Here is a 13,174-nt window from a genome sequence, read left to right on the forward strand (position 1 = left end):
AAAGAACTCTGTGGTTTCCTTGTCTTCTCTTATGTTTAAGGCTAGATGTAATCTTGCTGCTTTGAAGGACTTTGTCATGTCTCAAAATGAATATCCTCATTTGCTTTATATCCCTTTAGCCAAAAACACTCTCACAAAATAGTGTTTTTCAGAGAGAAGCTGTATCTATCTTCTGCTAATTAACTGCCCTTGTTTGAGAATAGGGTGATGATTTTTTTTTTTTTTTTTTCTTATTTCCCTGCTCCCACCCATCTTCCTTCTTCAGCAGCACAGGCTATCAGAGATAGTGTTACCTACCAGGGCTGACTTCTGGAAGACTGTCAAACTCAGAGATAAGGTGGAAGAAATTATCAAAGCTCTGAATTTGCTGTGACTAGACTTTCTGGGATGTAAGTAAACTCGTTCAAACTGTCTTGGCTATCTTCAGCTTCTGTTGCAACATGAGCGTACCCTTAATCTTTTTTTACCACATCAAATCCATTGTTAGAGGAACACAAATAATATTCCATGAATTATATTAGTAAAATCTGTTAACCAAGGTAATTAAACATGGAAAACTGTTGCCACTTTATTGGGCAGTTGTGAACACTGTAGAAAACCAGAGCAAGGTGGGAACAATTATTTTGGTACACAGTGTGGCATAGCAGGAACAGCAATTAATACAAAATAACAAATGATACTAAGACAATATGGCTATGATACTGACGTTGTCAGCTGGCATTTTGTTCAGAAGGTGAAAAGGGACTGTGAGGCTTGTACTGCATGTGAGTCTTTTCCTTTGACAGTATGTGTTCCCAAAAATGGAAGTAATGGGTCCTGACTTCAAACCCTCAATAGAAATCTGAAGAAACAGAGCTTCCTTTGGAAAGAAAATAAACAAACAACTCTGTAAAGCCAACTGTGTTGTTGTTAAGATGTAAATATAAATAGCAAAATCAAGGCATGATTTTTGACCCTGTGTGCCTGGTACTTACAGCTTTTTTCACTTGCTTATTCAGCACTTAGCAAGTTTAATATTGCTTGTTCCTGCATCACTGTAAAACTGGAAAACTGATCCTGGTTCTTTGGAGGTTAATGGAAATCAGAACCATTGAACAAAGCAGCCTATGGCCTTACTGGCTGTTCTTGAAATGAGTTTCTAATATGATTTTGTAAAGCATAAAGAGATTTAGATTACTTCAAGTGTGTGAATTATTGGAGAAAATGTAACTACGTGTGTAGGTGATAAATATTAGGTGCAAATATTAAACTTTTTGTATTTTAGACTAATATATTGATTTGTTGTATGAATGAATATAATGAACTACTGAAACGTATTAACTTGTCACACAGCAAAAATTAATTAACTTCATAGAAATCTGAATTTTGAAAAAAAAATCAGAATTCTTTGGAGAAAAGAAAGACATCAGCTTTTTAAGATAATACTTAAGGTAAGCAGAAGTACTGGAATTCTGACCATGAGGTAACGTAAAGAGAGTCACCAATGAACAAGCTCCCTCAGCTAAAAAAAAATGTATGCAAAGGAGGGATATAGGCTTGCACAAATTAATATTCACCTTAAAAAAGGGTCAGTTTTCCCTTTCTTCACAACAGCCCTTTTTTTTTTCTTCTCCTCCAGTAGAGATAATTTCATATCTTGCTCTGAAGGCGATGTGCCACTCCTGCAGCTTATAGAGAAATAATCTACTTTTTGTTGCCTCTAGTAGAAAGAGTTTTTTCTCTGCGTTGTGTGAAGAACTGCTAATAGTTCTGTTGCTTTGCTAGCTTAAGTACTGCTTCATATTTAACAAGAACTACAGAATTTGGGATGTTACTAGGCAAGAGATGTACTTTTACACATTTTTTTTCAAATAAATTTTGTAAACAGTGAAAATCCATCTAGGGCTGTTGGAGATCCTTAAAACAGTATGTGTGTGTGTGTATATATATATAAAGACACTGATACGGCAAGCATAATACTTTAGTTATAGACCAATACAAGTTTGGGATTATTCATTATTTAACTTTATTTTCATCCGGAAGGTTCTTCAGTATTTCAGGGTTTTTTTTAATGCAAACGTGGATATATCAGATTCAGTGACTGCAGTGGAAACAACTAGGATTTTGTCCGTAGAAGAACAGCAGCTCTTCCTTAGACGAGTCCCACACAGGTATATCTACAGTTAACCATGATTTTGTTGTGGAAATATAATTTTCTAGGCTTCATTGTCTATAGGTAGTGCTGTAGAAATTTAGAAAACAAATCATTAAGTCATTTGTTACCCCTTCACATTTCACTTGCTTTTTCCCTTTCTAGTTTTGGCTACCTAACCAGGCTGCCTAACTTCTGTTAAACTCTTGTTTTCAGGCTTTTATAGAAACTCACTTCAGTCATCACACATTGACTTTCAGGTAGACTAGGACAGAAAGGCTTAGAGAAAATATGTATAGTAAGAAAGTATCAAGTCTAAAATGTGTAAATACTGTTATCACTTGCTGAAAGATCTGTCCATTACTTAGACTTCTTGGCTGTTTTGCCTGCTTTTAACTTCTGCAAATTTGCAGATCTTGGCTTACTTCAGTGTTTTGTTGTTGTGGTTTGGGCTGGGATGGAGTTGACTTTCTTACTAGCGACTGGTATAGTGCTGTGTTTTGCGTTTGGGGTAGGAATACTGTTCAGATAACATAGAATAGAATAGAATGGAATGTTGATTGCACACTGATGTTTTTGGTTGTTGCTCGGCACTCAAGGCCTTTTCTGCTCCTCGTACCACCCCGCAAGTGAGCAGGCTGGGGGTGCACAAGAAGTTGGGAGGGGACAGAGCCAGGACAGCTGACCACAGGGATATTCCATACCATATGGCGTCGTGCTCAGCAGTAAAAGCTGGGAGAAGAAGAAAGAAAGGGGGGTGGGGGCGCGGATACACGGAAGGAGGGGTGTGTTCGGAGTTACGGCATTTGCCTTCCCAAGTAGCCATTGCACGTGGCGGAGCCCTGCCTTCTTGGAGATGGCTTAACACCTGCCTGACGATGGGAAGCAATGAATGAATTCCTTGTTTGGCTTTGCTTCTGTGCACAGCTTCTGCTTTACTGTTGTGGTTTGGGCCACACTGTCATTATCTCAAGCTTCATCTCATTAAACTGTTTTTATCTCAACCCCCAAATTTTCTTACTTTTCCAATTCTCTTCCCCATCCCACCATGGGGGGAGTGAGCAAGTAGCTGCATGGTCCTAGTTGCTGGTTGGGGCTAACCATGACATTTGTGTAAATGATGTTATATCTGAGTATTTTATGTGAGTATTCTGTACATCTGTTAGGTTCTTTCTGAAGTAATCTGCTTTTTGTTTTAGGAGTTATTGTCTGTTATTTGGATATACTGTGTTTTACATAATCTCAACTTGAAGTATTAACAGTTCTTCTATGTTTCTGAGATCTAGTGGTCACATGAAAATGAGGTTAGTTTTAAAGTTAAAACTGTAAATAATGGTTCTTACATTGCTATCTGTAATTGCTTTATCTGTATGCACTTACAAATGAAGTTTCTTGAGTTACCGTAGCAAAGACAACAGTATTTATTTGAAAACCTGGAAATGAATTTATCAGCATGAAGGAAAATAGTCAATACGTTTAGTATGAAAAAACACTTATCTAAACTGTGAGAGGTTTTAATTACATCTGAAGAGGCTTCAGTGTGATCTTCAGTAGAAAAGTAAATTATTTGTCAGTGGAGGTCTGCCAAAAGAAACCTAGGGGACAAGACAACTAAGACAGTTAAAGTTAATTAGTATCATGTGTGCATCACAAATGTCCTAAAAGCCACCAGCACTATTGTGTGATGATTCTTCAACATGAGATCTTTGGGAAATAATTTTCTGAGTTTGAGTCTACAATTTGATTTCACTGTGTGATCTAGAGAATGAATTTTTTACATGTGTCTTATGAAAGTTTGCAGCAGAATAAAAAGTGGTGTATTTTGTTGAAAGTAGATTAGTTTAAAAAGTTTTATTTGGGAATGCATAAAGATATGGGATCAATCGCAAGTCATGGTAGCAGCTAGAAAGATACACTTTTGCGTTGCTTATGCCAGTTTACTCAGTCTGTTCTACCTGTGTAGGACTCAAATTATGGACAGTTTTTTAAAAGGTTCTGTGCTAACTGCAAAATCCAGTGAATTTTCAACAGTGGAGAATAGTGTTAATTCTGAGATTTATATAGGGTCAAACCTAATTAGAGAGGTCTTCAGCTTTTCTGGAAATCAGTATAGGAAGAAAGTATTTCTGTATTTTTGTTTTGCTTTGTAAATAAAGAGGTTGAGAAATAGAATTACTCATGGTGTTGTTGAAAGGAAACTATTTTAAAGCAAGTTTATGAAGTAAAATATCTTCAGCTTATAGGAATTGTGTACATATATGATTTATACTTATTTGTTTTATATCTTTGAACACATTAAAAATATCTAATCTTGGAGATGAAAGTATGCTACACTATTTTCTTTGCCTGATGGCATATCTGAAACAGTAAAGATGTTACATTGCTTAAAAATAAATATAGTAAAGCTAAAGAAGGTACTTAGAAAAGGAATTACAGTTTCTATACAAATTCTTATTTTACTGTATTAACCATTTAATAATGAACAGTCGTATGCAGTTTAGATACTAACCTGAGATGGGTGAATCGTAACTTCTGGCTGCTGTCAGTTTTAAAGTAACTTCAATTGAAATACTTGTTGAAAACATACAGAAGGAATGAACTGCATTAATCACGTCATTATGAGAGAAAATATTTTATGCGGATATTTGTTTGTGTTTCCTCAGAATGTCAAATTTCTCTGTATCAGCCTCCCAGGAAGGGAAAAAACTGGGAGAAAAAGCCTGCAGAATTTTGTTGGTTTTTTTCCCCTGTGACGGATAGGAAACTTGCATATCTTTCCAAAATCTGCTCATTTAAAAAGCAAATTAAAATACTCTTTCTCTGAACAGTAGCATGATATCTGACAGTCAGTCTGCTGTGTGCTGCATCACCAGTTGAATCTTAATTCTTCCTCTTTGGCAGAAGTAGAATCTGTGGGTGGGATGTAGATCCCGATTCTCCACGCTGGCTCCCCTTTCAATACACTGAATGTTCCCTCTCAGAGAGCTACCTGCTGGTTTTTGTTTTTAACATAGGAAATATTTAGTTTGCAAGCATATGTGAAAAGGGTCCCATGGACAGAGCAGTTGCCAGTGATTGGAGATGATGTGGCCTGACCGCTTTGGAAAGTTCACAAGTGAACTTTCAGTGCTGGGTTCTGACTTGAGAACAGCATCAAGCTTTTGATCCCTCACCAGCAATGGTGTGGAAGATATCCAGGTAAAAGAAAAAAACAGTTGATAGAAAACTGACCAACAGTTCATCAGAGAAACATTCTTATAGGGAGGGATTTACTAAGGTGGATAACTTGAGTTGAAATATATTTGTCAGTGAAAATGCAATTCAACTGTAGAACATATAAGCTTTTGTTAGGGTTACTGAAACACATAGTATTTCAAGTAGACATCTAGATGGTAACTGTTTTCTCAGTATTTTAATCCTTCATTTATATCCAGTAGACATCATTGTACTTGTGTGAAAAAGTACAGTTCTTTCAAAACAATAACATAATTAGTAATTTAAATATTATGTAGAAATATATTTAACTGCCTTTTTTTCTTTTTTATTTTCTATAGGGCAGATTATACCAGAAAGAAGATTTGTGGAAACAATAAATCGCCAAGCATATCAGTATGAAATGGGTGACTTTCCAACAGAATGGGAAGGTAAATCCTGAATATTTTCCTTGTATTTCAATATAATTATTGCCATTGAACATAGATTCAGTATTTTTAATGGAAAGCCTTACTACATGAATGGGTTGTCTGTTGTCTTTCATTTTGGTTAATGCAGGCTTTTGTTTAACTGCATAGTTATTAAGAATTCTTAAAGTAACCCCTTTACAAATAGGATAAGTTCTGTTTAGGAAATCAGTACTTAATAAAAATGTAAATAAAGCCTGTATGATCATGACTTTCTCCTGTTAAATGTAAAAATATTTGTGCCTGAGGGGGATCTGGTAGAATAGCCAAAACTAAATGTGTTAAACTTCCTAATTATGCCTTCACTGCAGTGTTAATTTGTAGGTCAGTTGAATTATTAGTGGCACAGTGACGGTGCTCTTTTTTTTTTTTTTTTTTTTTTTTTGGTGATGATATTTCCTTTCCTATACTCTTCCTTGCACAGTCTTGCAGGGAGTTGGAGAACCTGTTAAAAATTAACCATTTTGACCCCACTGGTACTGGTGAAAATTTTGTCTGAAAATTTGAGACATAGAAAGAAATTCAGGAAGGTTAAAGAAGTTCCTTAGGATTAGCTGAACAGCCCTTGGAAAAAGAGAGAAAGCAGGCAGGGAATATGTTGGTTCTTGAGGCTGTAGGAGCTTGAGCCAGGTGTGGGGTCAAGTGTGGCTTAAAATCCAGGACTCTATGGCATAAGCAAAGAACCCCTGAAATAGTAGATAGTCTACCCATCATTTAGCATGCTTTTTTAATATCTAGGCATCTCCCAGAAGTTGGTAGATTTAAAGCAAACAAACTTAAATTTTAAGCAGTATGTAGTTAAACTGTGGAATTCCTTGTCATTGAATATTCTGCTTGATGGAACTTTGCATGAGTTTGAAAATGAATTAAAAGAATTTGTAGAAGGAAAATTCTTCTCATACACAGATATTACTGTGGTTTGATTTATCAGTGAGCTGCAAATTAATGGAGGCCACAGTGTGTTTTGAGGAAATACTGCAATATACTTGCTTTACCTCATTCTCTTTCCTTTGCGCTCACTGTTGGCCCTGAGGGAGGTAATGCTGAGGTAAGACAAAACTTTGTTCTAATTTTATCCCTTCTTGGAGTCAGTAGAGAAATATCAAATGTTCCCATCTTGTGTTTATCATTGTCATTACACTGATTCCTGTGACGTTTTTTGTGATCAACTAAGACTAATATTAACAATGAAAACCTTTTCAAAGGTGTTTCAGCCCTATTAACAGCATTTGCCAACTGCAGCGAAACCAGAATATCAACAGCTTGTACTGCCACAGTACCCACAGTTGGCTGGGAAGTCTTCATCTAGTTGCTCCTCGTTCTTTATTAGTCCAAGATGTCTATCTTCTGAAGGAGAGCAGCAGCCTGGTAGGCTTGTCCTTACTAAATCATCTGGTGCTTGAATGGTTATTTACCTCATCCAACTTTCTGAAGGTCTGCTTCCTCATCCAAAAGTTCTCCAGCCACTGCTGGTCACCTTAGGTCTCTGTGACCTCAGTGCAATCACTCTGTACCACAAACACTGTGAAGCATATATAAACCTCAGGTAACTCTGCCCTGGTGTGAATGAATTCTCATGTAAGACCTGCTGCTGCCTTTAAATGTCGAAAAATGCAGTCCAATAGTCTACCTGCGCTTGGCTGGAATTAACAGAAAACAACACGTACAGTCAGACTGTCTCAGATGAGTGTGAGCTCATCACTCTTTTCACAAAGAGTCTTAGACTCGTTCAACCAAATTGCTGGATGAGCCTTTTCCTTGGAATTTGTGTAGCGCTAATAAGCCTGCACTTCATCTCTCTTCAGAAACATTAACACAAATCCATGTGACTTGACAGTGTGGTACGTGGGAGGGTACAGCTGCTTGGAAGGATGCTTGTGCCAAGCACCAGTATAGGGACCTTGGAGTTGAGGGTTAGGTACCCTGTAGTATGGACTTGTCTAAAAAGATATGGACCTGAGATGCAGTTTTGCAAGTCAAGGCATCTTACTGAGGTTTGTTTTAATGAAGGAAAGACAATTAGCCTGTCCCATTTTATGAGCTGCATTTATACCTTTAACACTTAACTTCCTCATCTTTGTAACTGCAGGTTTTTTCATTGTAATTGTCTTAATACCAAATAGAAAGAATTCACAGAGAAAAGGAAAATTTACAGTTTGCAGATAAGTAACAATTTTTTCCGTTTTAGTGCTGAATTTCTCTAGAAGCAGAAACAGAAGATAGATCCATCTTTTTTTTTCTCACCTTGTGCATTCCATAAGCAGAATAAGTGTGTAGTTCATGTTTCTGACAGATAAAGTATGGGAATTCCATAAGAAAAGGCTAACCTGTATTTTTTTGTGCAGTGCCAGTTTAAATGTTACACACAGTTTTGTAGAAGTATAACATAACTTTAAAAAGCCAAAAGTGGTACTTCTGCTGTGGGTATAGAGGCTGTTCAAAGAACTAATGTGCCTCTGCTATATATTGCAGTGTGAATTAGGGATGTGGGATGCTCTGAAGTTCAGTTCCTCAAGACTTCTTTTCCGCCTCCTGTAAAATGAAAAATTCTCAGTGAGTAAGAAATGGGAAAGAATAGAAAGAGTAGAGAATTCAAATAAGGCTAGAGAAGCCAATTACCTGAGGGGGAACAGTTGAATACAAGGTTTTTAGATACACTTTGCTGAAAGGCTCATTACAATTCTGTCCCTCCTTTTTCCTCTTTAAGATTGGTCTAGAAGTTTCCCAGTCCCACAAGACCTGTGCTGAACTGTCACTCTATATCTTCTGTCCAGCCTTTTGAAAATTTCCTGATGCATTTTTTTCTGTGAGCATCACTTTATTTTTTGTGCTCTCACGGACACTGATCATTCCAGCAAATAGTCTGAGACTTTGCAAAAGGATTTCTAAAATACTTGCTGTTTTCACTGAATGGTAGAAGATGAATATAAGTTAGAAGGCTGTCTAATATTTCTTACTTCTGTTTTCTCTTTTCTCTTGGAAATTATGTAGATTTTTAGTGTTCTAAATTCTCTCTGTTGGACTCATTCTTTCTTTCATCTCCAGGGGCCGCCTTTGTGAATCCTGTATATGCACTGACATTTGTGGCCTCTCTGCTTCAATTTTGGCTGGTTCAGCATTGGCAGTGTCCTTGCCTAGCCTTCTCAGGCTTTTCACTTTAAGGACTGTGCTAAAGATTCTCTTGTCTTATTTCCTCTCCTTTTTCTTCGGATATGCAGAGAACTGCTTTCACCTGTGCTTTCTTTGTTCTGTCAGGACTCATTTTTTTCACTTGTGGGTAATTCGTAATGGCCACCCGATATAAAAGCAGTCATCCCAGCACCCTTTCCCTCCCCTTGTTTCCCTAGGTCACACTGTGCTGACTAGAAAAGAAACCTATAATGACTAAAAACGGTTAACGGCTAAAAGTACAGTGCCTGGAAGTACTTAAAGGCATGAGCTGTCTGAGAAGAACTTGCACAAAGCCAAGGACAAGGGTTCGTTTAAGGAGTGGGAGCAGGCTGCAGTGAAATTTGAAGAAGGCTGAGTTAAATCTCATTGTGCATCTAAGACATTCAGCTTGGACAGCTGGTAAACTAAGGGGCTGATTTTGATGCTGTGTTTATCAGGCTACCAACATGTAAAAAGGTAACCGAGACCAAGCATCAAGCTATAAGGCAAGTGGATAAACCAGTCATTCAGATTACAGACTCAATCTGTGCAAGCTGTTTCTCAGAGTCTGGAGAGGATTTTTGTGTTTTAGTCCTGAGTGTAGCAAATACAGGGTTGAGGGCTTACTCCTGATGGGTTCGCCTGGAACTTTTCTCCTGAAGATGTTAATTTTAAGTGCTCCACGGGATTAAATTCCCTAAATTCTCACACCTGTGAATTTTAAAAAAGTTGTGAATGTCTGTTTAGGCTTTTGTAAAACTGAAACGTGCTCAATATTAAAGGAATGGAATCATAATCCCCTGTGTTATTTTTAGTCTTAGATATTTGTACACAGAAAATTAAGTTGATTTTCATTTTAGAAATCCAAAAGTGTGGGTTTTTTTGTACTTTAATTTTGAATTTAGAATGTAATCCATACACACAATACAATGATTACCTGTTTTTGTTTAGGTGAAGCCTCTTATATTTTACTATAATGTGTGAGTGCATTCTTTTCTTTTCCCTAAGCAACAGGGATGCACACAACAGTTAACCTTTTTGTAATGCTAGTTCTGAATGTTCACCTACTGTAGAACGTGTAATTTACTTCCTCAGGACATGTCAATAGTCCTCCTGAGAGGACATCAGTTATTTTACATATCTATAGACATTCATGAGATGGCATGCTTCATGCAGCATTTTATTGCCCATCTACTCCTAGTCTTTTTTTTTTTTTTTTTTTGTCTTTCCTGCTAACGTTTAGTGATTAATGGGAGTCTTAATTTGCATGCTCACTTTTACGCTCATTACAGTGTGTTATGTGCCAGTAGGAGTCTTAAAGTTCAATGAAAATCTCATGCATACTAATAAGAATGCAAATGAGTGCTGATGAAAGAATGCGAGGGTCTCAAGGTAGGAAATGTCCAGCTATCTTGCAAAACTCCTTCTAGACAAAAGTAGCATTACAATGAGTACAGAATGCAGGAAGCGCCATCCAGATAAAATTAGAAGCAGCAGCAGCATAATTAGTTTGAAATGGAGGCAATGATTCATTTTGCCAAAGCTTTTGGGTGGGGCAGGAAAGCGTGTTTTGGTTGCACTCAGTACATACATGTTACCTGATCTACAATACCAGGTTTAAAACATCTCAACTGACAACAGTGAGGGCATTTTGTTTTGTTGGTGTAGGGAACAGGAGTGTTCATGTGGAAATCCTTTCCAGCTATAACTGTCACTGGACGCTTTTTAATTAAGTATATGCATGTGTGCATATGGTGTTCAAATAGTATGTAATAAAGCACCTACCTGCCTTGTTTCCATCAACAAATGTGGTATAAATCTGTTCAGTAATATAAACCTGCATTGACTAAAAGTGTAATGAAGAGCGCAAAGGAAGGTGGGAGTGCTTTTCCATTGCTGAACTAAATTCACTGACTATATTTTTCAAAGAGAATGCAAAATGTCTTCATTTCAAGATATAATTTACTTGGATTTTGTTAAAATTAGTTTGAACTCAGTAGTAAATCACTAGTTATATTTTTATATACATTAATTCTTCCTTTATTTGTTACCATCAATTTCTCTTATGCCTGAGTTATGAGGTGTTGGTGGTGTTTTGAACCTTGTAATGGATGCTCAAAATATTGTTGATAACTTAAAAAAAAATTGAAAGGCTTTTTAAATTTTCTGTCTGAAAGAGAACCACCTGAAAACTGGTGGGGATTAAATATATTGGAGTCCTCCCATTCTTGTTGCAAAAACTGAGGAGTGGTCAGGTGAATTGTTAGAAAAATGTATTCCTTTTGAAAGACTGATAGAACTATTAGATGCTGAAGTATAATATACTAAAATAAACTCAGTTCAGATGATGTTTTCTTTGCTTTTAATCTTGTAACGTATCTAGAGCTGTGCTTTACATAGAATATTTCAGAAATGGATTTGCGCAGAGGGAATATTATATATTAAAGCTAACTAACTTCATGTTATGGCTATAAAGAGTTTTTTGTAAATTTTGTGACTGTATTTCTCCCTCAGCTAGTGAAGGAATCTTTCATTAAATAATGATTTTTCTAATACAGCTCATTAGAGATGTTAAAATGAGTTTACCTTTAGTAATTTGGAAAATAGTATCCAATCTTTGTGTCAGCAAGTTTCATTTAGGGTTAAACTGAAAAAGATTTGTAGTCCTGACATTTATTAGAAAGAAGGAAGGTTGATAGCTCCTATAAAATCATGCATTCAAATGCTTGTTATAGCTGGAAAGAAAACTAGCGTGATGTTGTAACTGTGTGCATTATTTATGTATTTAAATAGATACAGTCTGATAATGGAATGTTTGATATGAGAAATCTTTCTAAGTTAAGGATTGTTTTGTTGCTTTTGAGTGTTGGTATTAATTGAGATCCACTAATGAATGAAAATATGTTGCATAACAGTTCTTGCTTCACCACTTCTGTTCACAGGACACGTGTCATTGTGTTACCCTTCACTGTTCTGCCTGTGGCTTGTTAAACTGAGGGAGATAATTAAATGATAAAATCTTTTAATAGAAGTATTCCATTCATCTGAAAATCATTAATCAAATAACTGCCTAAAAGTCCCATCTGCTATTGAAAGAAAATCTATTGTAATGGTCATATTTCAGCAGTAGTTTTTAACTGCAGCTAAATTTTAGTAGGATTTCAAATTTTCAGAATTTTTCTTTAAGAATCACTAATTCTAATCAGTTGAAGTTAAAATGCAGCTGACATTTTAAGGAAATTCTGACAATTTAAAAAAAAATTAAGCCATTTTTAGGTGCTGAGAGCTGTGGAGTTGAAATGAGTGCTACCATACTTCCATGTGACAGAGACAAGGCATGGCAAGGCAGAAGATGATACTTTATTGAAAGTAATCCCTTAAATTTTGATGGTTTAAAACTTTTTTTTTATATAAAACATTTTAAACTGCTACTTTTCTTTTTTTTCTCCAGCTGTATCTTTTATTGGTTAGTGTCTAGTATACATACCTTGCTATACCTGATATCTCTACCACTTTCTTGTTTTTCTTGATGACATTGGAACTGTTGCTAAGTACGGACAAAGATGACTTCTGTCAGGAGGAAAGTCTTATGTGCTGTGATTTTCTCTAATAGCCTCACTGGTCCTTTTGCAAAGATTGTCTGCAAGTCTGCCAGCTCAGAAGTGCTGGTCTCAGTCGTCCCAGTTATGTCTCTGATCTTGCCAGATTTTGCATCTGGAACTTTTCATAAACTTCACATGTTTGAAAGTGCTACAGGTACATGCAAAACATTTTCTAGTTGTATAGATATAGTAGAAAGTAATTTAGTTGTAGTTTGGATTATCTTAATGGGCTGTTTTTCTTTCCACTCACATAAAACTTTTGCAGAAAGAGTGATTTTGGCTATTCAGTGCTCGGTCCCTTCTGCACAATGGCAAATTTGGGTCTAATCTTTGCTAGGACCAAAACACTTCTGAGAAGAGCTGGAAGGGACGGCCTTTAAGAAAAGATGTTTGGGAAATGGTATTTAAAAGAATCCATCTTCAGAGACTGTCATCTGATAGACAAGAACCAAAAGTAATGCCTTGCTTCATATCATTACAGGTGTTTTACCATTAACCTTGAGTTAAGGCTGTTGGCCTTGCCATCATGGTTAAATTCCAATGTAATGCCATTTTGCCTCCCTTGATTCTGTTCTTATGTTAATTGGAAGCTATTCCTCGTAAAACCAGTT

The 13,174-nt window shown here is 36.4% G+C and overlaps 1 protein-coding gene across 1 annotated transcript in view; it reads left to right on the top strand.

The window, feature by feature from the left end:
- Positions 1-13,174, top strand: part of NDUFAF2 (NADH:ubiquinone oxidoreductase complex assembly factor 2) — a 64,288-nt gene that overhangs the window by 34,198 nt on the left and 16,916 nt on the right. The window contains exon 2 of the mRNA XM_074165722.1: positions 5,686-5,775. Within this exon, the coding sequence (XP_074021823.1) occupies positions 5,686-5,775 (90 nt within the window). The remainder of the gene's footprint in view (positions 1-5,685; positions 5,776-13,174) is intronic.

The sequence above is a fragment of the Numenius arquata genome, chromosome Z (assembly GCF_964106895.1).
Source record: "Numenius arquata chromosome Z, bNumArq3.hap1.1, whole genome shotgun sequence".
NCBI lineage: Eukaryota > Metazoa > Chordata > Aves > Charadriiformes > Scolopacidae > Numenius > Numenius arquata.